The sequence below is a fragment of the Oncorhynchus mykiss genome, chromosome 20, assembly GCF_013265735.2.
Source record: "Oncorhynchus mykiss isolate Arlee chromosome 20, USDA_OmykA_1.1, whole genome shotgun sequence".
Lineage (NCBI taxonomy): Eukaryota > Metazoa > Chordata > Actinopteri > Salmoniformes > Salmonidae > Oncorhynchus > Oncorhynchus mykiss.
In genome coordinates this window covers 38,594,545-38,622,149 of record NC_048584.1, presented here as the reverse complement: position 1 = coordinate 38,622,149, position 27,605 = coordinate 38,594,545, and the positions used below count along the sequence as shown (strand labels likewise).

General features: G+C 42.6%; 1 protein-coding gene across 2 annotated transcripts in view; it reads right to left on the bottom strand.

Annotated features, from left to right (window-relative positions):
- Positions 1-27,331, bottom strand: part of LOC110499544 (dual specificity mitogen-activated protein kinase kinase 6) — a 43,954-nt gene extending 16,623 nt beyond the window's left edge. Inside the window, exons 1-6 of one of the 2 annotated variants that reach the window (XM_036956317.1) lie at positions 26,967-27,331; positions 10,597-10,663; positions 8,745-8,793; positions 6,912-7,025; positions 6,389-6,508; positions 4,038-4,154 (exon numbers count right to left, since the gene is read on the bottom strand). In XM_036956317.1, coding sequence (XP_036812212.1) covers positions 4,038-4,154; positions 6,389-6,508; positions 6,912-7,025; positions 8,745-8,793; positions 10,597-10,663; positions 26,967-27,057 — 558 coding nt within the window. In that variant the 5' untranslated portion in view covers positions 27,058-27,331. Of the gene's footprint in view, positions 1-4,037; positions 4,155-6,388; positions 6,509-6,911; positions 7,026-8,744; positions 8,794-10,596; positions 10,664-14,082; positions 14,280-26,966 lie in introns of those variants that run through there. The other variant, XM_036956318.1, reaches the window with a different exon arrangement.
- Between the last annotated feature and the right edge of the window lie 274 nt (positions 27,332-27,605).

Below are 27,605 nucleotides of genomic sequence, written 5' to 3'. Positions count from 1 at the left end.
TAATTAGCGGCGTAGAGGACCTTCTTCATTTCAAGTAAAATAACTGTTTATATCCCAGGACAAATTAGCTAGCAACAGCAAGCTAGCTAAAAAGGTCAAATTACCTAGCAAGTGCAAGCTACTTAGCTAGCTAAATTGCCATAAATGTTCAATGCTTTTTGACCTGTCCCCAAATTAACCTGTTCGGGATAGGGGGCAGCATTTTCACGTTTGGATGAAAAGCATGCCCAGAGTAAAATACTTGCTACTCAGTCCCAGTTGCTAATCTATGCATATTATTAGTAGATTTGGATAGAAAACACACGTTTCTAAAACTGTCTGTGAGTATAACAGAACGCATATGGCAGGTGACAACCTGAGAAAAATCCAACCAGGAAGTGGGAAATCTGAGGTTTGTAGTTTTCAACTCTTGGCCTATCGAATACAGTGTCTATGGGGTCATATTGCACTTCCTAAGGCTTCCACTAGATGACAGTCTTTAGAACCTTGTTTGATGCTTCTACTGTGAAGTGGGGGTGAATGATAGAGGATTGAGTAAGGTCTCTCCCATGAGCTGACCACGCGCGTTCAAGTGAGAGTTAGCTTGAGTTCCATTGCATTTCTGAAGACAAAGGAATTCTCCGGTTGGAACATTAATGAAGATTTATGTTAAAAATATCCTAAAGATTGGTTCTATACTTCGTTTGACATGTTTCTACGGGCTGTAACGGAACTTTTTGACTATTCGTCAGCACCTAGTAATCGCGCGTCATGAATTTGGATGACTGTGCTAAACGCGCAAACAAAAAGGAGGTATTTGGACATAAAGATGAACTTTACCTAACAAATCAAACATTTATTGTGGAACTGGGATTCCTGGGAGTGCATTCTGACGAAGATCAAAGGTAAGTGAATATTTATAATGCTATTTCTGACTTCTGTTGACTCCAACATGGCGGATGTCTGTTTGGCGTAAGAAACGATTTGTTGTCTGAGCGCCGTCTCAGATTATTGCATGGTTTGCTTTTTCCGTAAAGTGTTTTTGAAATCTGACACAGCGGTTGCATTAAGGAGAAGTATATCTATAATTCTGTGAATAACACTTGTACCTTTTTATCAATGTTTATTATGAGTATTTCTGTAAATTGATGTGGCTCTGTTTTGGAGGCAAAGCCAAATGTAAACTGAGGTTTTTGGATATAAACATAAACTTGATCGAATAAAACATACATGTATTGTGTAACATGTTGTCCCGGGAGTGTAATCTGATAAAGAATATCAAAGGTTAGTGATTCATTTTCTCTATTTCTGCTTTTTGTGACTCCTCTCTTTGGTTGGAAAATGGCTGTATGCTTTCTGTGACTAGTTGCTGAGCTAACATAATGATATGTTCTGCTTTCGCCGAAGAGTATTTTTGAAATCGGACACTGTGGTTGGATTAACGAGAAGTTTCTTTAAAATGGTGTCTAATACTTGTATGTTTGAGAAATTAGAATTATGAGATTTGTTGATTGAATTTGGCGCACTGCAACTTCATTGGCTGTTGGCGAGGGGTTCCGCTTTCCCAGACAGGTTAATATAATTGATTTTGTTTTGAGATTTTAACCTGCATGTCTTGATCGCGTTTGGTGGGGGACAAAATAAATGTATGCACAATGGCGCACAGCCAGTTTGGGTTCCGTGTTAGTCCCTCTATCATTTGTTTATCAACAGGACAATGACCCAACACACCTCCAGGCTGTAAAGGGGCTACTTGACCAAGAAGGAGAGGGATGGAGTGCTGCATCAGATGACCTGGCCTCCACAATCACCTGACTTCAACCAAATTGAGATGAGTTGAACCGCAGAGTGAAGGAAAAGCAGCCAACAAGTGCTCAGCATATGTGGGAACTCCTTCAAAGGGTGGCTACTTTGAAGAATATTAAATATTTTTGATTAACACTTTTGGTTACTACATAGTTGATGTCTTCTATTATTCTACAATGTAGAAAAGTTCAAATAAAAACCTTCGCTTGAGTAGGTGTCCAAACTTTTGACTGGTACTGTGTATATATAAAAAGCTTAGGCCTACCCCAGATCAGATATGCAGACACAGCCTAAGTGTTCACCTCCTTTGCTGTGCAACCAATTGCCTTCAGAAGTCAAATAATGAGTTGAATGGAGTACACCTGTGTGCAGTTAGTCACATGATCTCATTAAAAACACCTGTGTGTTAGAGAACCTAATCAGCATGAAGATCAAAACAAGTCAGAAGTTCTGGAGAAGCACCAATCACGGTCGGGTTCTAAAAAAAAATATATCCCATACTTTGAACATTACAAATCCATTATTTAAAAAATGGAAAGAATATGGCACAACTGTGACTCTGCCTAGAGAAGGCTCTGCACCAAAACTGTACATGGGACAACTATTACCTGGGCTTTTTAGATGAGTGGTGAGAATAAAGCCATTGCTGTAAATAAAAAATATATATTTTTGACAAGACACGTGGAAAGAAAGTTCTCTGGTCAAAACCAAGACTGCTTATCGCCCTGAACACCATCCCTATGGTGAAGCGTGGTGGCAGCATCATGTTATGGGGATGCTTTTCATCGGCAGGGACTGGGAAACTGATCAGGTTTGAGGCCAAATCCAGGGAAATTCTAGAGGAAAACCTGTTTCAGTCTGCAAGAGGCCTGCGACTGGGGCGGAGGTTCACCGTCCAGCAAGAGACCTGCGACTGGGGCGGAGGTTCACCTTCTAGCAGGACAATGACCCTAAACACACAGCCAAAGCTACACTGCAGTGGTTTAAAAACAACAACCTGAATGTCTTTGAATACCTCAGTCAATGCCCAAACCTCAATCCAATTGAGAATCTGACAAATTGCTGTTCACCAACGGTGCCCATCCAACTAAACCGAGCTTGAGCAATTTTGTTAAGAATAGACTAAATATTGCAGTATCCAGATGTGCAAAGCTGATAGACTTATCCAAAGACTCACAGCTGTAATCGCTGCCAAAGGTGCTTCTACCAAGTATTGAATCAGGGGGCCGAACACTAATGCAACCAACTTTTTTTTTTTTATTCACTTTGGTGTCAAACATATTTGCACCTCCGAGGTTTTAAGTATATATTGTGTTAAAACCTGGAATTGAAAAGTATAATTTGGTATTTTTAACATTTAATTTACACAATAAAATGTGGGGTGAATACTTACTTGTGTAAGTTTACAGGAGGCTAATTCATTCATTCTCAATTAGAACATTTTTTATAAAGATGAGAATTATATTGTTAGATTTATAGGAGTAAATCCGGTACTTCCTCAAGTTCACCTGTCAGTTTGCGGGCCGGTGCGCATTGCCTTTATATCATAGGCCTGCAGTATAATAGGCTAATAGCCACACCAAACCTTAACACTTCTTACTTTTGGTATTATCCTAATAAAGTTAAGTCAAGCAATTGTTTAAAATGAGCAGGATATTATACTGTGTCAAACATAACATTACAGTTGGAACGTCATTTGGCCACAGAAAATGGCTGAACAGAATGAAACAGAAGACTTGTGAATTGGTTTAAACCTGAACAGGCTATATTGCAGCAATTACCTTGAAAAGGCTAGTGACCCCCGTATCCAATAGGTTAATAAAAATGTACCTACAGAAAGCTGAGAACATCCTCTCCCTATCTGCGACTAAAATGGTCACAGTCTGGAGCCCTGCCTTGTAGGCTTTTCACTGTAGGCATATGCTAACTTTTATTTTAATACTTTTATAATATTTCAAATTAAAAAGGCCTCCATCTTCACGATCAACAGTAGCCTAGGCCAAGGCTCCTCTCTCGCGTTCTCTCTCTCCTCAGCAGCTGGACACCACTGGACAATTTGGCCGGGCTACAATTTTATTAATCAGCTTTTCATTTATTTAAAAAAAATTGTCCCACAGCCGGCAATTACCGGCTAACGGAAACCCAGTCCTACAGAACACATGTAATATTCCGCTTGGTCTCTAGGCTGAATGATGTGACATAGTTAGTCCTATTTACACGAGGAAAGGAAGTGAGGAGGTAGTCCTACTCACCGAGACGGCCATCTTTCCCAGGATATCTTCAGGGATGGTCATGCCTTTTTCTATCACCTGCTTATAGAACTTATCCAGAGAGGTGTCCATCAGCTCCATACAGATCCACACATCACCCTGGGAACACAGGTACAACATGAGAAGGTCAGATTGGGGTGAGAGTTTAAGGGTTAAGGAGGTGGGGTGGGGGGGGGTACTGAGATGGAGAAGGTGGGTGGTGGGAACGGAAAAAGGGGGCTATGGAGAAAGCGGTAGAGGGATTGGGAAAAACAGAACCACATTCCAGACACACAGATTGGCTAACAGGAAGGAGCTTTTTCCAATGAGCTCCGCTGCAGATGGATATCCTGTGGAACGCTCTCTTCTCTACGAGTGGTAGGTAATTACATCCGGCAAGATCAGGAATTCTTTATTTCTTTATCTTGACTACAACATACACCGCTCTATCATCTGACGTCTCTACGTGAGGAAAAAGGGACCACGGTACCTGTGTCTGGATGGCAGCCCACTTCTACAGTACAATGTCATGTGTAAATCAGAAAGTCTTATGTTCCACATGACCAAAAGTATGTGGACACCCGCTAGTTGAACCTCTCATTCCATTAATATGGAGTTGGTCCCTGCCCCTTTTGCTGCTATAACAGCCTCCACTCATCTGGAACATTGCAGGGGGTACTTGCTTCCATTCAGCCACGAGCATTATTGAGGTCGGGCACTGATGTTGGGCAATTAGGCCTGGCTTGCAGTCCGCGTTCCAATTCATCCCAAAGATGTTCGGTGGGGTTGAGGTCAGGGCTCTGTGCAGGCCAGTCAAGTTCTTCCACACTGATCTCGACAAACCATTTCAGTATGGACCTCACTTTGTGCATGGGGGCATTGTCATGCTGAAACAGGAAAGGCACTTTCCCCAAACTGTTGCCACAAAGTTGGAAGAACAGAATCGTCTAGAATGTCATTGTATGCTATAGCGTTAAGATTTCCATTCACTGGAACTAAGGAGCCTGAACCATGAAAAACAGCCCCAGACCATTATTCCTCCTCCACCAACTTTACTTTACATATGCATTGGAGCAGGTAGCGTTCTCCTGGCATCCACCAAACCCAGATTCGTCTGTTGGACTGCCAGATAGTGAAGCGTGATTCATCTCTCCAGAGTCCAATGGCGGCGAGCTTTACGCTACTACAGCCGATGTTTGGCATTGCAGTTGGTGATCTTAGGTTTGTGTGCGGCTGCTCGGCCATGGAAACCCATTTCATGAAGCTCTCAACGAACAGTTCTTGTGCTGGTGTTGCTTCCAGAGGCAGTTTGGAACTCGGTAGCGAGTGTTGCAAGCGGCACCGTTCTGTGAGCTTGTGTGGCCTACCACTTCTCAGTTGAGCCGTTGTTGCTCCTCGACGTTTCCACTTCCCAATAACGGCACTTACAGTTGACCGGGGCAGCTCTAGCAGGGCAGAAATTTGATGAACTGACTTGTTTTAAAAAGGTGGCATCCTATGACAGTGCCACGTTGAAAGTCAATGAGCTCTTCAGTACGGCCGTTCTACTTCCAATGTTTGTCTATGGAGATTGCATGGCTAATGTGCTCTAATTTATACACCGGTCAGCAACAGGTGTGGCTGAAATAGCAGAATCCACTCATTTGAATGGGTGTCCACATATTTTTGTACATAGTGTAGAAATGAAGAGGACTAAGTTAGTTGCTAAATAACTGCCTCTCTGAACATACCTTATGCAGTCAAATATATAGGCACCCATGATTCACATGATACTTCTAAAATAGGTTGAAATTTTAAAATTTTAAAACTTACGGTGTTCACATTTTGTTTGATAAACAACTGATCAAAACTGAAATTAAGGTTTTGCACTTAAGTCAAAAATGGCATGGACTAAATTATTCAAAATTCTAATTAATTTGGTGGGACGCGAGTGATTCTTGGAAAGTATCATTTATCCTACTCTTTGTAAATTGCAGGTGCCTACTGGGTAAAAAAGAACCAACTAGTTTGGAAAATATAAAACTGTTGCACTCCACTGTAAAGTGTACGGGTACCGATATGTTTGACAGCATCTTCACAAGGCTCTGTCCTCCGACATCTCTGGAAGGACATTGTAGGAAGCCTATGTTTAACATAGTACAAGACCAGCAGTAGAGGAAACCAAAGAGGAGTAGCTGTTGTGACGAACAACTTAGGGGGATCCAAAAACACAATTAATACACTCCACCTAAAGAGTGTCTATTTTAAAGAGGCTTTTGGACTTTAGAAAAAAACACTACAAGACATAAGTATTATTATTTAATTGTAATTATTTTGTATTTTTTTTCAAGTATTTTTATAAAGAAGCTGGCTACCTCTCTGAAGAGTGCGCCGTAGAAGGTGACTGTGTAGAAGCAGTCTACTGTCCTCATAGAGATGTCCAGGTCCATCAACAGTCTCTTCTGTTCCTGGGTGTTCACTGTGGCACGGATCCTCTAGGGTGGGAGGGAAAGGACATCAAATCCATCCATCCAACCTACTTATTACATCAACAGCTGTCACCACGGCTGTTTGCAACAGGCAGCCCAATTCTGATCTCTTGCGACAATTGTTGGCATAAGAGTTGATCTGATTGGTCAAAAGACCAAATAGTGGGGAAAAAGACCAGAATTGGCCTGCCTGTTTAAATAAAGCCAGAGTGCTTAGCTATAGTAACCCGACTAAGGCCGCGTTTACACATGCAGCCTAATTCTGATATTTTTCCACTAATTGGTCTTTTGACCTATCATATTAGCTCTTTTGCCGATAACTAGGCAAAATATCAGAATTGGGATGCCTGTGTAAACGTAGCCCTAGATCCCCTTAAAGAGATCAGTTACAGCATCAAATATCTCATACCTTGACTGCCATGATCAGGCCACTGGGCATGTGCCTCATCTTGTCCACCACGCCGTACGCCCCTCTCCCCAGCTCGCCAATCTGCTCCAGGTCATCTGCCTTCACCACAAAGTTCTGCTCAGCACCGGCAGAGCGGGGAGAGATGCGTGTCATGCTCGACAGTGACAGATCAAACATGAATGGGTGACACAATGTAATAAGGAAGAAAGAACATGTATCTCCCTCCCTTGATGTAATCACTGAACACAAATTGAGCAGGGTAAAAAGATGAGTCACTAGAGTTCCTTGTTTTTTTTACCCAATCCTCATCTCGTGAAAACAAAACAGTAACAGAGAGCGAAAAGCACAAAAGAAAAACTAGGTCTAATCTCCCAACAACAGTGTCATTCTGACCGGGGGTACTCCTCTTTGTCTGAGAGTGGCTCGGAGCTATGTCTTTGTTTAAGTAACTACTCTAACCAACAGTTTCTAATCAACAGGGAAAGCATTGGACATGGTAAGGGGGCTGAGTCGAAAGACACCGCAAATGACCCCTTTTTCATCTAAACTACTGGTTGCAGTAAAGAATGGGAACTTCTGTCCTTTTCTCACTTCATACAACAACTAAATCAATGGTTGCCCCGACTTTGACTTCAGGCTAAATTATAAGAGGGAAAAAAGCCAGCATTTTTACCAATGGAAAAATTCCACTTATTTGCTAAGTTTTTAAAATAAATACTTTTACTGCCCGTCAGGAAGATAAACACATTCCAGTCTGCCCTACAATCAGAAGTATTCAGTCCGAGTCGTAATGTTTGCTAGGGTGTTATATATTCGGCTCACAGACCCTTTACTGAGCCAAGCTTTCATCTTTCTGCATCCAAAGCACAGAGAGAATCTTACTCAACCTAATGCTGCGTTCAGACTGAGGGACGCAAAAACCGTCATACCAGTCGGCACAGTGGGACAAGAAAGAAGAGGACGGTAAAAAGCAGCCCGACAGCAAAGATTTTTTATAACTAACCCAAGATCGATTGGAAACGACAGGCTCTGGTCTGAGCATATGAATCATAGTGGGCAGAACAAGCAAGGAGGTGGGCGGAGTCAAGCACGAACTAGTGAGATCCTATTGGCGCATTCTAGCATTTATTCGCATGTGTCCATTAGGGAACTCCTACTCTGAAGTTCACGTGTGTATTAACTCAATTCGCCATTGCACTCCTTATAAACAAGGCCAATTTTTTTTTTGTTACAACTTTGGCAAAGCGTTAAGTCTACAAAACACAATTATTATATTTTTTAGAAACAGAAAGCAGTATGGATATCAAAATGTTTAATTAAATGAGAAAATTTGCAGAACGTTGGCCAAAATCCATCTTCTCCCACCGCCGTCCACTGGGCATCCTCTCATCACTATATTTGTTCGTGAGTGGAAATGTCAACCGAATGTCACATTTATCACATCCAGTGAAATATCTGTCTAATTGTTCCATCTGTCATGAAGGTTTGCATTGTTATGGTGATTTCAGTAAACAACATCCGGTAGAAAACAACAACACTACGGCAGACGGCAAAAGTTGAAATATTTGAACTCCCCGCCAGCCTCAACGGCGTTTACCGCCGCGCTCTCACTGAAAACATTTGCCGTTTACCTCGTACCGTCTAAACACAATATAGGTTACAACAACTACACCCAGATGTCAAACCCGAAGTTTGTACTTCAGTTTTAAATAAAGGTTCAGTCAGAGGAACGTGTGAGGAAGAAACAGTGGTAAACGAAAGGTAAGAAGAATGTGAGAGAGTAAACTACACTGAACAGTTCAGTGAACATGAATAAGATGTGGTAAGTAGTACCTTCTCTCCAATGGTCACACAAGCTTTCGAATCCAAATCTCTTGGGGGTCTGTAAAAGTAGTCAAACAGTTGTTAGGATAAAAAAAAAAAATGTTATGTACATAAAACTGCATGCATTAATATTCATTAAGATTACAATGTAGATGTTAATGTAAGAAACAGTGTTTGTCTTGAGTTATCATCATGACACTGAAATGATGCTATGAACAATATTCACTGGCACATTGCGCCATCAGTTTGTGAACCCCTTATCGGTGAACACATCCAAACGGTAATCTCTAACTAGCCTCCTCTCTCCTCATGGGGAGGAAACGGAGCCGTCACTGACATCTTTAGGATCATCATGTTGATTAAGCAGCCTCATATCCGTATTAAAATGCCTCATAGCAAAACAGGATAACACTTTATATTAAAAAGAGAAGGTTGCGCAATACATGTCCATAAATGTAACACTGTAGATCGGTGATATTCCATCGAAAAAAAAAATAATCTTTATGCATTAGTTTATAAAAATGGAATTACATGTATCATAAACTCATACCAACAAACAATACATTGCGGCTTTGACGTCAAGAGCAGGGTACACGGTTTAACGGTAGGCATGTTTGGTCTATTGGGGGAAAAAAGTTGGACCGCTTGGGGCAGAATGGCTCAGGGAAATCCCTTGAGCTTCAGTCTCACTTCGTCCCAAAGACTTACGATGGCTACCAAACAGTGGAAGACTGGATTCAACATGAATCTGAGGCTAGTAAAAAGGGGTTCTGTGCCCACAGTCAATATAGGCTCCAAGTCCACTGACACCACCTGTGTTACAGCACGATAGCGGGCGGCTTAGGTGATGGAGGCGACTCGGTAAGTAGGCACTAGAGTGCGCAGAGTTTTGTAATTACACTAGTAACAACGTGATAATAAAATGGTAATATAATTGTTCCATAGTAGGTAGGGGTGTAACAGTTCACCAAACCTGCTGTTTGGTATGTAATTGCGGTTTTAGGGGGGCACGGTTAGATTTGGTACAGTGGGAAAATAAAATGGCGACAGTTACTGTAGTTTGGGGGGGGGGGTACTTTGTAGTTAACGTTTTAAATTAGAAGGTTTTTGAGAATGGCTTTCCATCTACCAGAATAGGTAGCATGTCATATCATTATATCATATCATTAGCATCATGCTGACGTCTACATGGTGGCGGACAAACACGAAAACAAAGATGGACGCATTCCCACTCCCAATGGGTCTTCAGGAAGTTGAAGGAAAATACAAAATCACTGACACATTTTATTAACATCTCTTATCATCTTAGGGAATATCAATTAATTATCTCATTAATTCAATATATTTAGTTGATTTCCTACTAACTCTTCTACTGGGAAACCAAAATGTTCCCAAGCTGGAGATTTTTAAATGATCATGGAGTATCCTCCTGGTTTATTCACTCGACCACTCAGCATCATACAGAACTAGCTCCCGGCTGCGCCTCACAAAATGACCGTCTGAAATGTGGCAATTAAGATTTGAATGCTGTAAATATGTAAATATGTAAATGTCAAGATGTAAATATGTAAATGTCAAGATGTAAATGTAAAGATGTCAAGATGTAAATGTAAATATGTAAATGTAAAGATGTCAAGATGTAAATGTAAATATGTAAATGTCAAGATGTAAATATGTAAATATGTAAATGTCAAGATGTAAATATGTAAATGTAAAGATGTCAAGATGTAAATGTAAATATGTAAATGTCAAGATGTAAATATGTAAATATGTAAATGTCAAGATGTAAATATGTAAATGTCAAGATGTAAATGTAAATATTTAAATATGTAAAGAAGATATTAAAGAGTGAAAGTCTTACGTAGCAGCAGCAGCAGGAGGCTGCTCAAACACTTCCTTGGAGAGCTTGAGCCCAGGCTTCCTCTTACCTGAAAGGAGAGAAATGACAGCAGTGAACAACTGGTAGAACAATACAATTATACACCTGAAGACAGCAATTCACGTTCAACAAAGTTAGAAAGGCAGTTTGGATGATCTGAATTGTAAAAGTGGAGTTTCTTCCCGAGTTTTTAAAATGTTACTTCTAGTCATCTCAGATGTCTCATCCTGCAGTGTATTTCCAGGGCCTGAGTCCAGCAGCCCGTCACACACTTACGGTTGGATGCGGTGAGTAACTCCAGAACCTAATTGAATGTAACAGGCCGCTGCGATTACGAGCAGCGAGAGGAGATATGTCTGCAGCGTTGGAGCAACGTGAGTTAGAGCTCTCTACATCCGGGAGGTACAGCGCTGAACCAGTGGAAGGTTGAACGGCTCCATGCCACAGGGCATTACGGACACTCCTGAGGGTGTGAGTGACAGGTTGCCGTCGCCGACAAAGAGTGTGTGTGTGGTTCACCAGAGCATCTGGATCACACCTCCCCTGGCTGGTTCACAGCAGCTAGTGCTTCCACACAGACCTGGGTCCAAGTACTATTTTCAAAATCATGTCATGTACTTTAGCTGTGCTTGACAGAGCTTGCCACAGAACCAATAGAAAATCCCACAAGTGGAAACCACGCCCACCTGGTACTCCAGGCAGACTAAAGCAAACGCTCAATATATTCAAAAAGATCTCAAATAGTATTTTTAATCCTGCTCACTCACACAGCAGAGCTACACAGACACGCCCAGACATCAAAAGATCTACATACTTACTAGGGTGACGCCCACCACCTGGCTATGGGCGGTGGTGGCGTCACCTAGTAAGTACATAGATCTTTAAAGTGGAGGGAGAATACTCATTCCTCCCAGGAGGAGGGAGGAAGCATATTGCCTATTGTTTTTTTGGGGGGGCTTGATCGGAATGTTTGGGAGCGTGAGGAACTGTTTCAAGTACCTGAACATACCGTAAGTATTTGTGAGAATGCTATGCACATTGCACGCACACACACACACACACACACAGCAGTACTTGATGGTAAACATACCTGACAATGCAACGTCTGTGCTATGATGTACTGCAGGTGCAGTTCTAGTAAGCCATGATAAAGATACTCACTCAACTAGAATTATTTACATTTTTTAAGAAAGTCTATTTTCTATTTTATTAGGATCCCCATTAACTGGAAAACATTCATTCCGTCACACACACACACACAAAAAAAAAAACATACTGATCGAAACCGCACAGACACACACAGTCCAGCGTGCCACCACTATCTCTCTGCGCCACTGTACTGTCACCATGGCCTCTCAATGCCTCAGAATTTCCACTTTCCAAAGCAGCTTTGTGGCACCAAAATGTCACTTTGGGCCCCTCCCGCACGTATTAACACAGACAACAATAGCATCTGCAAACCGACACGAGTCTACTAATAGGCCTAAGTCTATGACTGTTTGAATGGAAATTAACCAAACCAAACCACAAAGGAGTTGTACTCTACCAACTGCAGGTTTCAGAATGTAAAAATAGGAGTTCGCTGCTCCATTCAACACCCGGGGTGTATTCAGTGATGTAGAATGTTTTACTTTCATTTTTATTTGTTTAACTAGGCAAGTGTGTTAAGAACAAATTCTTATTTACAATGACGGCCTAGGAACAGTTAGTTAACTGCCTAGTTCAGGGAAAGAACGACAGATTTATACCTTGTCAGCTCGGGGAATTTGATCTTGCAACCTTTCGGTTACTAGTCCAACGCTCTAACATCCAGGCAACCTGCCGCACATTACCAAGACTTTGCCAAAATAAAGAACTGGTGAGTGGTTATTAACATGACTGAGCACCAGGCACCACATTCATCAAGCTTTTTCCATGACTAGACTATGCGTGTCAATGCCAGGCAGGCTGGCGAGGGACTCGCTCTCCAGTTCATTACAAGGACTTTGCCAAAACAAAGAACTGGTTAAGCACCACCAAGCTTTCTCCATGAATATGCATGCCATTCTGCCAGGCTGGCAGGGTATGCCACAGAAATAAAATAAAATTGGTGAGTGTCCATGGCTGAGTACCAGCTTCCCCAGGCTATCTCCATGACTATGCATGCCATGCTGCTAAGGCTGACAGGGGATTCAGCACAACTCCACAGTCCTCAGCCTCCAAGCCTCTGGCTCGATGGGATGAAACAAGACGCGGCACACTCTGCGAAGACTCTGACACACTCTGCGAAGACTCTGACACACTCTGCGAAGACTCTGACACACTCTGCGAAGACTTTGACACACTCTGCGAAGACGACAGCTTCCATCTCCAGTCCACAGACACAGTCCCCTGAGGTCCCTCCTGCGTGCACATCACACACTGACTTAACATCTTACCTATACTGTAGGCTATACATTCATTTCAAATTTGCATGAAAGATGGGAGACATGTAAGCCAAGGGCACCAACTCATAATGATAGAAAGAGACAGTCATGCACTGAGCTGCATGCCAAAGAATCACCTTTGCATTCACTCACACAGTCACGCAACATGTTGAAAAGTGGTTGGATCAGACCCAGGGTCATTTCCAAATGGCACCCAATTCCATATAGAATCCACTACTTTTGACCAGGGCACCATTTGTGATGCAGACTTTGGCGGATTTCTCCAGAAAGGAAAATCACAAGGGACAGAACCTGCGGCTGATCAAAAACGAGACACGTGAGAAAACAAGTTTTGATTAGGTCATCAAAATAAAATAAAAAGTGCTGACAACATATTGGCTCACCTTTTACAGCTGAGCTGACTAGCGCAAAAATAATATTGCGATATTGTCCAAAATAATATTGCGATAGGCCTATATTGTCATAAATAAATATCCTAATATGTAATGGATATATGTTTTTTCCACTAATCAATCAATTATATAATTTAGAGTGTACAGGGCAGGAATATGCTAATAGGCTGCATTGTCTGTCCTGAGCCAATAGAATATTTTCATCTCAAAAACATGTCTTCTTCAACAGACCTTCCTAACATTACAATTCTTGTATTGTATATTTTCACAACTGTGAGAGGAAATTATTGCAAGCTATGCAAATACAGTCGCTGTTTTTAGTTATTCCGTATTATCTTGCACAATTTCAAATAAAAAAAAATACAAAGTCTCCCCTTTTAGGCTTTTTACTCGCTGATCTCAGCATTCGATGTAGCTTTGTTTTGAAATGCAACCTAATTAAAAAGTAGTACAGCATTCCCAGTGATTTGCAGCACATGGGTTGAAGAAAAGTATGTTGTGAGATGCCAGCAAGAGGTCACAGGAGAAAAACTCTCTCTCAAAGATTTAGCTTCAGGAGTGAAGACGGCACAACTAAAATACCAGCGAGAGGTACTGAAGCCAAAGAAAATACAATTGAAGGAGTTTTTGCCCTGCTGTCTTTGCCTCACCTAATGTTAACATGAAATACCACCAACCAAGCAGGTCTTGTAATTGGTTTCCTTCAGCATGTAACGAAGCCAGGGGAAAAATGTCCTGTCAGAGACGGCATGCTAACAGCCAGGAGACTATGCCAGAGCGATCTGTGCTGAAACCAAGGAGGCCTCAGGGTGAGTGCTTTGAGCACTGTGAATCTGGAGCAAAAGCTTCAGTGTGAGAGTGCAGCCAGACAGGCCCATGTCCAGCCATGCTGATAATAAACCCAGGGTGGCATTCAAAGCAGGCGGAACCAACCAACCCGCTCATTCTCACTCTTCCAAACCCACACACACACGCATGCCGGGAATTCCAACAATCCCAAAAGTCCCTCAATGGAATTACACAGACCCAGAGGAAGAAAGATGAATCAGACATCCGCGAGAGTGATGGCAGGAAGGCGAGAGGGAGTGAGGGAACGAGAGATGGGGGCGGGGGCAGCCATGGAGTGGAAAAGAGAAACAGGGCCAGGGCAAAGAAATGGAGACAGGGAGATGGGATGAAAATAACCCTTCTTGAGCCTGCGGCTGTTACGCCACTTCTGACCGTCCTGGCAGTCTGAGATACCATACACTTTCAAAGATGTCAGATACATATGGTTAAAGCTGTTATATTACGAAGCTCTTTTGGGAACCTTAACCTGTTATATTACGAAGCTCTTTTGGGAACCATGTCTTCTCCAGCAGTCACATGGCGATACACTTCCTACACGGCTGGGATTGACTTAAACGATACTGATGGCAGTGCTCTGCGTGCTGAGGGTATCAGCTCCAGGTCACGGCAGAGCACAGTCCTGCGTAAGTAGCGGTCAACTAGGTCGGCAGCTAACTTCACCTCCATGACTACAACATGAGATCACTGCTCAACTATGGGGGTATGCGATCTTCAGATCCTATTTAGTACACCTGGTTTAAGACCACATCTGCAAGAGTACGAAGAATGGGCCAAGGCAATAGTAAGATCAAGTGGATAACTTATAAATTAAGGGAAGCACCACCGTAACAGTTGTTGGCCTAACATGAGCTAGCATTATTTAGGATTCCAAGCATTACAGCCTGCTAACTCTCTCATAACATATTGTCACAGGATGTAGGCCTACCAGGCTGGTTGAGTTGGCCAGGCTTCAGCAGGATGTCGGCCTGCCGGCCTGGTTGAGTTGGCCAGGCTTCAGTAGGATGTCGGCCTACCGGCCTGGTTGAGTTGGCCAGGCTTCAGCAGGATATAGGCCTACGTGTCTGGTTGAGTTGGCCAGGCTTCAGCAGGATGTGGGCCTGCCGGCTTGGTTGAGTTGGCCAGGCTTCAGCAGGATGTAGGACCTACTGGCCTGGTTGAGTTGGCCAGGCTTCAGCAGAATGTAGGACCTACTGGCCTGGTTGAATTGGCCAAGCTTCAGCAGGATGTCAGCCTACCGGCCTGGTTGAGTTGGCCAGGCTTCAGCAGGATGTAGGACCTACTGGCCGGCTTGAATTGGCCAGGCTTCAGCAGGATGTAGGCTTACCGGCCTGGTTGAATTGGCTGGATGTGAGAGGCTAGGGTGTTACAGTCCAGGTAGAAGAAAAGAAAAGAAATTGGTCCCTGAGATTAGATTACACAATCTGTGGAACTGCAGGGCCATTTCATTCCAGTTACTTACAGTTGAAGTTGGAAGTTTACATAGATTTAGGTTGGAGTCATTAAAACTAGTTTTTCCAACCACTCCACAAATTTCTTGTTAACAAACTATAGTTTTTGGCAAGTCGGTCAGGACATCTACTTTGTGCCTTACACAAGTCATTTTTCCAACAATTGTTTATAGACAGATTATTTCACTGTATCACAATTCTACACACTAAGTTGACTGTGCCTTTAAATAGCGTGGGAAATTCCAGAAAATTATGTCATGGCTTTAGAAGCTTCTGATAGGCTAATTGACATAATCTGAGTCAATTAGATGTGTACCTGTGGATGTATTTCAAGGCCGACCTTCAAACTCAGTGCCTCTTTGCTTGACATCACGGGAAAAACAAAAGAAATCAGCCAAGACCTCAGGAAAAAAATGGTAGACCTCCACAAGTCTGGTTCATCCTAGGGAGCAATTTCCAAATGCCTGAAGGTACCACGTTCATCTGTACAAGTATAAACACCATGGGACCACGCAGCTGTCATACCGCTCAGGAAGGAGACGCATTCTGTCTCCTAGAGATGAACGTACTTTGGTGCGAAAAGTGCAAATCAATCCCAGAACAACAGCAAAAGACCTTGTGAAGATGCTGGAGGAAACAGGTACAAAAGTATCTATATCCCAGTAAAACAAGTCCTATACAAACATAACCTGAAAGGCCGCTCAGCAAGGAAGAAGCCACTGCTCAAAAACCGCAATAAAAAAGCCAGACTACGGTTTGCAACTGCACATGGGGACAAAAATCGTACTCTGGTCTGATGAAACAAAAATAGAACTGTTTGGCCATAATGACCATCGTTATGTTTGGAGGAAAAATGGGGATGCTTGCAAGCCGAAGAACACCATCCCAACCGTGAAGCACGGGGATGGCAGCATCATGTTGACATGTGTTTTGCTGCAGGAGGGACTGGTGCACTTCAAAATAGATTGCACCATGAGAAAGGAAAATGATGTGGATATATTGAAGCAACATCAGGAAGTTAAAGCTTGGTTGCAAATGTGTCTTCCAAATGGACAATGACCTCAAGTATACTTACAAAGTTGTAGCAAAATGGCTTAAGGACAACAAAGTCAAGCTATTGGAGTGGCCATCACAAAGCCCCGACCTCAATCCTATAGAACATGTGTGGGTAGAACTTAAAAAAGCGTGTGTGAGCAAGGAGGCCTACAAACCAGTTACACCAGCTCTGTCAGGAGGAACGGGACAAAAAAAAAGTTAAACAATTTAAATGCTACCAAATACTAATTGAGTGTATGTAAACTTCTGACCCACTGGGAATGTGATGAAAGAAATTAAAGTTGAAATAAATCACTCCTCTATTATTCTGACATTTCACATTCTTAAAATAAAGTGGTGATCCTAACTGACCTAAAACAGGAAATATTTACTATGATTAAATGTCAGGAATGGTGGAAAAACTGAGTTTAAATGTTTTTTGGCTAAGGTGTAGGTAAACCTCCGACTTCAACTGTATACATGCGTCCCAAATGGCATCCTATTCCCATAAGTCTCTAGTCAAAAGAAGTGCACTAAATAGAGAATATGATGCCCTTTGGGAGGTGTAGGTAAACCTCCGACTTCAACTGTATATGGTGCCAAGTGGACTAGGTGACGCCCTGTTTTATTCAACAATACACCCACACACACACACACCACAAGTGGCTGGAGAGTCGAGAGAGATGTTTACGTAGCACATGGGGATGTGTGAAACAAACTCCTGAACCTATAGTGTCCACACCTGCATCAGCGAATAGTTTGCTTTTTTTGCGTGGCGCCAACTGGTAAGACGTTTCAGGAGGTCATAGGTGCTAGGAAGGCAGGAAGTCCTGGGTTTGAGCCTTGGTGCGAGCCGAAGCAGGAAGTCGCTGTTCTCGCTAAGTAAGCAGCCTGACAGCCATGACCTTTATAAAACCCTAGCAGGAAGTCGCTGTTCTCGCTAAGTAAGCAGCCTGACAGCCATGACCTTTATAAAACCCTAGCATGAAGTCGCTGTTCTCGCTAAGTAAGCAGCCTGACATCCATTACCTTTATAAAACCCTAGCAGGAAGTCGCTGTTCTCGCTAAGTAAGCAGCCTGACATCCATGACCTTTATAAAACCCTAACAGGAAGTCGCTGTTCTCGCTAAGTAAGCAGCCTGACTTCCATTACCTTTATAAAACCCTAGCAGGAAGTCGCTGTTCTCGCAAAGTAAGCAGCCTGACATCCATTACCTTTATAAAACCCTAGCAGGAAGTCGCTGTTCTCGCTAAGTAAGCAGCCTGACAGCCATGACCTTTATAAAACCCTAGCAGGAAGTCGCTGTTCTCGCTAAGTAAGCAGCCTGACATCCATTACCTTCATAAAACCCTAGCAGGAAGTTGCTGTTCTCGCTAAGTAAGCAGCCTGACAGCCATTACCTTTATAAAACCCTAGCAGGAAGTCGCTGTTCTCGCTAAGTAAGCAGCCTGACATCCATGACCTTTATAAAACCCTAGCAGGAAGTCGCTGTTCTCGCTAAGTAAGCAGCCTGACAGCCATGACCTTTGTAAAACCCTAGCAGGAAGTCGCTGTTCTCGCTAAGTAAGCAGCCTGACATCCATTACCTTTATAAAACCTTTAGCAGGAAGTCGCTGTTCTCGCTACGTAAGCAGCCTGACATCCATGACCTTTATAAAACCCTAGCAGGAAGTCGCTGTTCTCGCTAAGTAAGCAGCCTGACATCCATTACCTTTATAAAACCCTAGCAGGAAGTCGCTGTTCTCGCTAAGTAAGCAGCCTGACATCCATTACCTTTATAAAACCCTAGCAGGAAGTCGCTGTTCTCGCTAAGTAAGCAGCCTGACAGCCATGACCTTTGTAAAACCCTAACAGGTGTGTTGTTAACGTGTGAGTTAGCCCACCAGCTCTCTTTACCTTGGTTTAACATAATTAAAAGCACTTCCTATTCAAACCCAGGACTTCCTGCCTTCCTAGCACCTATGACCACCAGCTCTCTTTACCTTGGTTTAACATAATTAAAAGCACTTCCTATTCAAATCCAGGACTTCTGCCTTCCTAGCACCTATGCCCACCAGCTCTCTTTACCTTGGTTTAACATAATTAAAAGCACTTCCTATTCAAACCCAGGACTTCCTGCCTTCCTAGCACCTATGCCCACCAGCTCTCTTTACCTTGGTTTAACATAATTAAAAGCATTTCCTATTCAAACCCAGGAACTTTCCCTAATCACCATTTAGAAACGTGCATCAAAATGTCTTGTCTATTTACCTCCAGACAGCTTGTCTGTCCCACATCCAGAGTACTGTCATAGCGTTCCAAATGGCACCCTATTCCCTATATAGTGCACAGATTTTCCCTAAGTAGTGCACAATGTAGGGAATAGGGTTCCATTTGGGACGCAGTAACTGCGGGATAGCGCACTACTTAGGGAAAATCTGTGCACTATATAGGGAATAGGGTGCCATTTGGGATGCCGTGACGGTGGGATAGCATGCCATGCGATGAGATGTACTCTGTCGGTGGTAACCGGAGAGCAGTAATTTGCAGGTCATCAAGCTTTCTTTTCCTCAGTGTGCTAGCTGGGGTGGTTTAAGAGAGATCACTTTATTGGTCAATTGCACACAAGGTCCAACTGGTAATCAGGCAGGGGGCAGCTAAGTGCACTGCCACCCGAATGCTTTAATATCAAAACACCTTTGATCCAGCCATGATGACAATGGCTAGGCCTATTTATTGCATCCAGCAGAGCCGGGGTGCCAAAGTTCACCCTCTATCTTGATAGGTTTAAACAGGCAGGCCAATTCTGATCTTTTAACACTAATTGGTCTTTGGACCAATCAGATCAGCTCTTGCCAATAATTGGGCAAAAGATCCAAATTGGGATGCATGTGTCAACGCAGCCATAGAGGAACCAAGAAATGTTGTTTCAGACAGATTTACTAAAACATACATTAACTCTACAGCCCTTCAGGACACACCAAATCAATTTCCTTAAAACGGCCCTTCAAGAAATGAAAAGGTTAAATAAAAACAATTGTAGGATTATAGTTGCAGGGAGGGAGGTTATGCCAGGAGAAATGCATGCAAAAGGTGTCAGCCGCGTCAATGCCGTGTAGAGAAAGGAGCTGCTTGCTTATTCAGGGATGAGGTTTCCAGATGAATGTTAGGACGCGTTGAATGTAATACTTTGACATGCACGACATGCAGTCAACCTCAGCTACAGAGTAGATGCAGACTGCTTCCCCTTCCCCTTTGAGATCAGGGAGAGAGAGAATACACTGCTGGAGACCTGCTGTGATCGCATTCACCGTGGGGTGGCTGGCTCCAGGCAGGATGAATGAAGATGAGACTAGATTTATTTATGCTCCTATCAGAGAGCTCCAGCACAGAGAGAGTCTCAGAGAGCTCCAGCACAGACAGAGTCACAGAGAGCTCCAGCACAGAGAGAGTCACAGAGAGCTCCAGCACAGAGAGCTCCAGCACAGAGAGTCACAGAGAGCTCCAGCACAGAGAGAGTCACAGAGAGCTCCAGCACAGAGAGAGTCACAGAGAGAGTCACAGAGAGAGTCACAGAGAGCTCAGCACAGAGAGTCACAGAGAGCTCCAGCACAGAGAGAGTCACAGAGAGAGTCACAGAGAGCTCCAGCACAGAGAGAGTCACAGAGAGCTCCAGCACAGAGAGAGTCACAGAGAGTCACAGAGAGCTCCAGCACAGAGAGTCACAGAGAGAGTCACAGAGAGCTCCAGCACAGAGAGAGTCACAGAGAGCTCCAGCACAGAGAGAGTCACAGAGAGAGTCACAGAGAGCTCCAGCACAGAGAGAGTCACAAAGAGCTCCAGGCTCGTGAAGATGCATGCGTCATGTTAACCCTGTGTAGCTATCTACCATCTTGTAGTCTGACTAAGTTGTACTTTGTGTTGACAATTATTTGCCAACCACTGTCCTGGCGCATCAAGCTTTATCCTGCACAGATGGCTTGGTGTGGTGGTCTCCGGCAATTCCACGATAACGGAATTGAGCTTTGATTCATTTGTTATTGTTTTTTTTTTAACATTCAAATGTATGCCAAACAAAAAACATTGATTTGAAAGTTTAACAAACCATACAACTCTATGCACAAGGAATACTTCACAATCTCCACTGAAAATGTTACAAAAAACGATTTTAGTGGAGGAAATATGCAGATGCCAACTTTGGTAACGGAAATACAGTAAAATCCTCCCTCAGATTTACGCAACCACGTTTCCCCCCAAAAAAAACTGCTAAATATCTGCTACGAATGAAGACGAAAATCATGTCTGCAGAAAGAAAAATGGAGCATCTTCTATGACATGACACCTCGAGTTAGAAAAAAAATAAATATATTTTGGTTATTGAACTACAGTATGCGAAGTGGATTTACACCCGGGTACCGGAATTACATCACGGGTCCCTGATCTGTTAAGGATATGAATGTCATTCTCCTCATGTTTCACAAGTTTGGACATCACAGTGAAGCAGAGTAGAGTTCAGTACAGTAAAGTAGAGTAGAGTATAGTTCAGTACATGCCCTGTTGCAGACAGTGTTATTATGTTGGAATTTGAGTAGAACATTTCTATTCCTGCTGCTACATCTTGATTTTGCAACTGTGTAAGTGGTTACTGTACTAGAGAGCATGATGCATGCCGGAGAGTGAATCAATGTGCTAAATTTGCAAGAAGCCGGGCCCGAACAGCAACAACATTCTTAGCAACGGTTACAGAAACGATTTACTTGCTATGACTGTGAAATGTGATTCTTTATCTACCTTAGTTGAATGCACTGACTGTAAATCCCTTTGAATAAGAGTGTCTGCTGAACTGCTTAAAATGTAAAATACGTTTGTGAAAATGAACATACCAAAATGAGCTGAAAAGCACACTGGGTATTATTATTGGCCGTGCTTCAGGGTGGAGCTCATTAGAATAATACTCAGCATGCATTGCAATTGTTCATTTTCACATACACATTTAGAATTAACTCGTATCAGACCATAGCGCAATCAAACTTCTGATACCAATGCAGGTTGAAAGGGGGCCAGAAAAAAAATGGTACAGAAAAAAAGATTTTGAAAATACAAATTAAAGCCCTCGAAAGTATCTTATTGCAAAATGCATTGGAGTGTAGTTGAGTCCAGTGTAATACAAATTACAAAATACTCAGAAGTAATGAAATACATACAGGGCCTTTAAAAAGTATTCAAAGTGGAATTTTGTTTTTAGAAATGTTTACAAAGCTGAAATTTCTTAGTCAAAGTGTTATGTTTGGGACAAATCTAACACATGCCTGTGTACCACTCTCCATATTTTCAAGCATAGTGGTGGCTGCATCATGTTATGGGTATGCTTTGTAATCGTCAAGTACTGGAGAGTTTTTCAGGATAAAAAAAATGTATTGAATGGAGCTAAGCACAGGCAAAATCCTAGAGGAAAATTGGGTTCAGTCTTCTTTCCACTAGACACTGGGAGATGAATTCACCTTAATCTAAAACGCAAGGCCAAATCTACACTAAACTTGTTTACCAAGAAGACAATGAATGTTCCTGAGTGGCCGAGTTACAGTTTTGACTTAAATCTACTTGAAGATCTATGGAAAGACCTGCAAATGGTTGTCTAGCAATGATCAATAAAACAATTTTACAGAACTTGAATTGAATAATTTTTTTTAAGGATACATGGGAAAATGTTGCACAATCCAGGTGTGGAACACTCTGAGAGACTTAGCCAGAAAGTCTCACAGCTGTAATCTCTACCAAAGGTGGTTCTACAAGTTTCAATGTCAGAAGTGCAGTGAAATGCCTTTCTAGCAACAACAAAAAGTACTGATTCGGGGCTGTGAACGCTTATGTAAATTATATGTTTCTGTGTTTACATTTTCAACTAAATGTGCAAACATCTCAAAAAAAATATATATATATATATTTTGTCATTATGGGGTATTGTGTGTAGATGGGTGAGAGAAAAATAATATATATTTTAATCCATTTTTTATTCGAGCTGTAAGACCACAATTTGTGGAATAAGTCTAGGGGTATAAATACCTTATGAAGGCACTGTGTTTCAAATATATGTAACAAATACTTTCCATCTCTGCACACACACACACACACACACACACACACACACACACACACACACACACGCTTAGTGGATCATCAGCTAACAATGCAGTGAACAATCCTACTGTTATTGCAGCAGAAAGCCACTATAGGCTTGGAACAGGACCAACAATAGGCCCGTCGAAACAGCAAATTTACTATCTGTGCAGCTGAAAACGATGCAGGGTCTATTTGCATGACAAATGGGGTGTTTGTGCAGGCCAGGCTGGGGCAAGAGGGTCGGCTGAGGCTGGGCTACAGTGGCAGACGGCAGAGGACAGGGACACGCACTCAGAGGGCCACTGGCTGGCCGACTTGCTGCCATCACCACCCCCAGTGCCACAGCATAGTACAACAGACAATGATGAAAGCACAACGGTCCGTCTCTGGGCCAAACTGCATTTAAAAAAAATAAAAATATTTAAAGACTGTCAGCATCATTTACTCCCTAGTCCTTACTGACACGACGAGACAGTGATGACAGAAACACATAGATGTCTGGTAGCCCCCCCCCCCCTTTGTAAACCCATCCCATTCTAGGGTTGACACTTGCACGCCCTTATCTTGCACAAGAATTAGAGCAGGAGCCAGTATCACTTGCAGAATATCTAAAGTCTTGATAAATTCTTTGGCATTTCCTATCACAGCATTTTAAATTTTTTTTTGTAAAAAATAAAATTTAAAAAATGCATTTCCTTACTTAAGGAAAGAACATATGTATCTGCAAGGTACACACTACAACGTCTGGGGTGCAGCATTTCTAACGTAAACACTCAATGTAAATACTCAACGTAAATACTCAATGGAAACCGTTTCGCAGGTGTTTTTTCTTTTGCACAGGTTAAACAAAAGTGTGAATACATTGTTCCGTCTTAATATCACACAAAAGTCCCAAACCAGCCGAGTCCATAAATTAAAATAGGCCTTTGTATTTACCACATAGAAAGCGTCACCATTTGCTGCAACGCCAGTGTGTGTGTGTGTGTGTGGGGGGGGGGGGGTTGACGTTTCACCTGTATTGACAGAAGCCCACAGGTAAAGGTAAATATTGCCGCCAATCAGGGGCGAGCCACTAGCTGGTCATATCCTGCACAGCCAGCCAGCCAGTGTGTGTGCTGTGCTGTGCGTGCGTGTGGGTTGCAGGTGTAGAGAGCTGTGCGTTGTTGTGTTTCTGGATGGCCAGATAGCTAGAAACAAAAGACAAGAAGCTACTATGGTGGGGGTTCGTAGGTGGCTTGTTTTAGCAAATTGTATTCTGAAGTGTTTTTAGGCGTTTTGATTCATACCAAGTCTGACAATATGGGAAAAATTCGATAGCTAAGTAACTAATAACTGTAATGATGTATTTCAGCGACAACAAGTGTTTATTGTGCAAATGTATTTAAGTTTTCAAGAAACATTGGAGACTAAATATACTTCGTATGTTGTCCATGATTCTAAGCCAACCCAGTCCGTTTTGCATCCGAAGATGCCCTCGCATCGGCTTTGTTGCTAAACACATTGTTTTGTGTCGTGTGTACATTCACGTGTGTGTGTGTGTGTGTGTGTGTGTGTGTGTGTGTGTGTGTGTGTGTGTGTGTGTGTGTTTGGTGGGGAAGGATTACAGACAAAACCTTTACTTCAACAAAACAGGTGTGTAACCTGTGAGTTCCCTAATCTAACCTGAACCTCGGACTGTGAAAACCAACCATCTGCAATAGGAGAGCCCATACTAGACGACCTCACAACAAAGTAGTTTGATTATGTTCCAAATGACACCCTATTCCCTATGTAGTGCACTACTTTAGACCAGCACCCATTGGGCTTAGGTCAAAAGTAGTGCACTATTCAGGCGATATGGGTGTCATTTGGGACACCGTCGATAATAGCCCTCCTGGCTATGCAAATCTTATTAAAAAAATAATACGCATGTTTCTCCTTGATGATCTGTTATAATAGATGTTTGCCTTGGCCTTAGGAATGCAGTAGGGTCCACTAAGTGCAGAGGCCTGCAGCTATGGAACATGTGCATCCTTGCATGGATTGCATGGATGGCATCATTGCATGGAGGGCTGAGTGTCTGTGGATTTTCACTTCTCCCTTTGTTCTTCAGAAGAACAAGTAAGGCCACTGAACTCCACTGTCTAGGTCTTAAAAAAAGAACACTAGTGGAAAGGAATCATCCAATGAATGAGTTTAGATGGATCGGAGTAACAGGACAATTAGGCCTATGTTGTGAAAAAAAACGATGAAAATACTCATCAATATTCAAAACTCCTTCCGCGGAGGAACGAGACGAGTGACTTCTGGTTTTTGTCAATGTGTGTCCAATTAAGACCAAGACAACCAGGTGAGGGGCGTTTCTAATTGATCAGTGACCTTAATTGATTAATTCATCAAGCACAACGGAGATCAATAGCAATACATTCCAGAGGGTTATAGAGATTGTCTCTAGGTCTAGTCTTCTTGTACAGTGGTCCACCTCGAGAGAAATAAGCAAGAAACAAATGAGAATCTCACTGCCGATAGACACTTAATACAGTGGCAAGCTGTTCTTTCTCTTGCTAGAACAGAAGCTGTACCTGCTGCGTGCCGACCCGGTAGCGACGAACCTACTGATTATACTTGTAGAATCGCAATGCTCATCAGTGGCCAACAAACTGACTTTGAGCCAATTAGAGAGCACAAACTCCCCACGTGGGGGAGCCAAAAAAAAAAAAGGAGAAAGAGGGCATTTTCTTCGTACATCCATAGATGAGCCAGTCAAACTTCATATGCAATGTAGGCTATGGGATGATAGCTAGCTTAGTGCAGAGACGCAATGTACTGAATACTTCCTCCAAGCTAGCTAACCACTGTAGCAGGTATTGCCATTATGATTCAATCACAACGGATTAGCTAGCTTCCACGTAACAGCTGCTGAGTTAGCTAGCTAAGGTTCACTGCACTATGTAGTGCTAGCTGGCGAATGTGCTAACGTAAACCTAGCTAAACATTTGACTATGGGCTAGACTGGCAGTATTATGGAGAGTGAATTAAATTGTTTCTTGCTAGGTAGTTATACAGCTGTGGCCATCGTGCTAGTATCAACAAGGGTTTTCTACAAAAAAGCAACATTAGAGCAGAAGCAATGCGCACAGCTATGAATTGCCAAAACAAAAAAAAGACACTGCCACCTTCTGCTTAGTAGAATTTTAACAAGGCTGAGTGACTGACAACTTCCAAGGTCTTTGCTGCGTGAACACAAAAAGAGATTGACTCTTCACAGGTACTAGGTACTGTCAGCAGGTAAACCGTTTGGCAATCCCTACCTGTGTCTGAGCTTTTACTTAGTGAATGTGGCAGGGCGGTTTTGCTTGGAGACTCCTATTTTAATAGCCTACTGCCCTGTTTCTTCAACTGTACACCTCAGTACAGTAGACTTACTTACAGCAAATCTATATTTAGCTTTGAACTTTTTTTTTAAATGTCTATCTAGGTCTATAGGCGTCCCAATCATTTTCATTATGCACCACTAACAGTGAAAATAAAACTGCATTTAATAAAATTGTCAGAAGAACTACAGTGTGATTATCCTGAGCAGTTTGAACTGAACTTAACCAATTGAAACTTAACCATTGTAATCGTGTCCCGCCCGACTCAGCCATTTACAACGCACGTATTGTAATAGCAAAGTTTACCGTTATGCAGTTAATCGATGCACTGCAATAAACGCATTTGATGCATTACCTTGCAAAGGCAACATCTCGTCGAAATGTGCATGTGATCGTACATGCTTTACAGAAAAGGCGTTGCAATATGTCTGCAGGGAGTTGCTGACTATGTGACAGCTTTAATTAGGTTATAACATCCCTGGTACAAGAGGACTGCAAATTACCATCAACATGAGCAGAAAGCATCCAGCTATTATATGCTGAGAATACAGACAGACAGACAGACAGCATCGTTTTACCAGGAACTCTGCAAAGGGGAAGATCTAAACAGGAAATGCAACTGATCCTTTTACTGCATAAACTTTAACATGCATTGACGATATTCAACCTGCAGCAATGCACATTGCAGACAATGCATAACTAATTGCATTTCAGTCGTTTTGCACAGATCGCATGTAATATAGTCTTACCTCCCTTTGGCTGAGACATTTCCCCTTTGCTTTGATGGGGGGGAGGGGATGCACTAGAGACGTTGCCTTCTTTCTCACTCCCTCCCTCCATCGCCCTCGCACCGAAGCTTGCTTCAGCGACTTGCTTTGCAACAAGGATGCGGAATACAAGCCGCGATCTTCATGCACTTGGAGCCTTTTTGCGTCTGAACCGTGTGTGTCCGTGCAAAGAGCAATATTACAATTGCACACCTTGCAAAACGGTCAGGAAACGGGTCGTTTTGCAATGGCACTGCAAATAATTCTCAGCGGCACTTACATAATGGGCCACGGCTGGCAGCTGAAAGCTCCTAACTTGGATCAGACAGTGAGTGGCATTGGCCTATATTACGAACGTTCTTCCTGCTTGGGCGTAAAGGATGGTGGGAACTGTAGTCCATACTGTAGTTACGCGTACTGTATTACAGTATTGTATTACTTTATTACAGTATCTGAGTACGGCTATGTGTGATAAATGATCTGCATGTTTTCTTGTAGGCTAAATACAAAATATTAATTTCAAGTGTATTATGATTTACATGAAACGAAACTTGAAGTTCCACTTTTTGTTTGCACTCATATGCCGACATAATCAATAACAACAGGCACAGGCTACTTGTA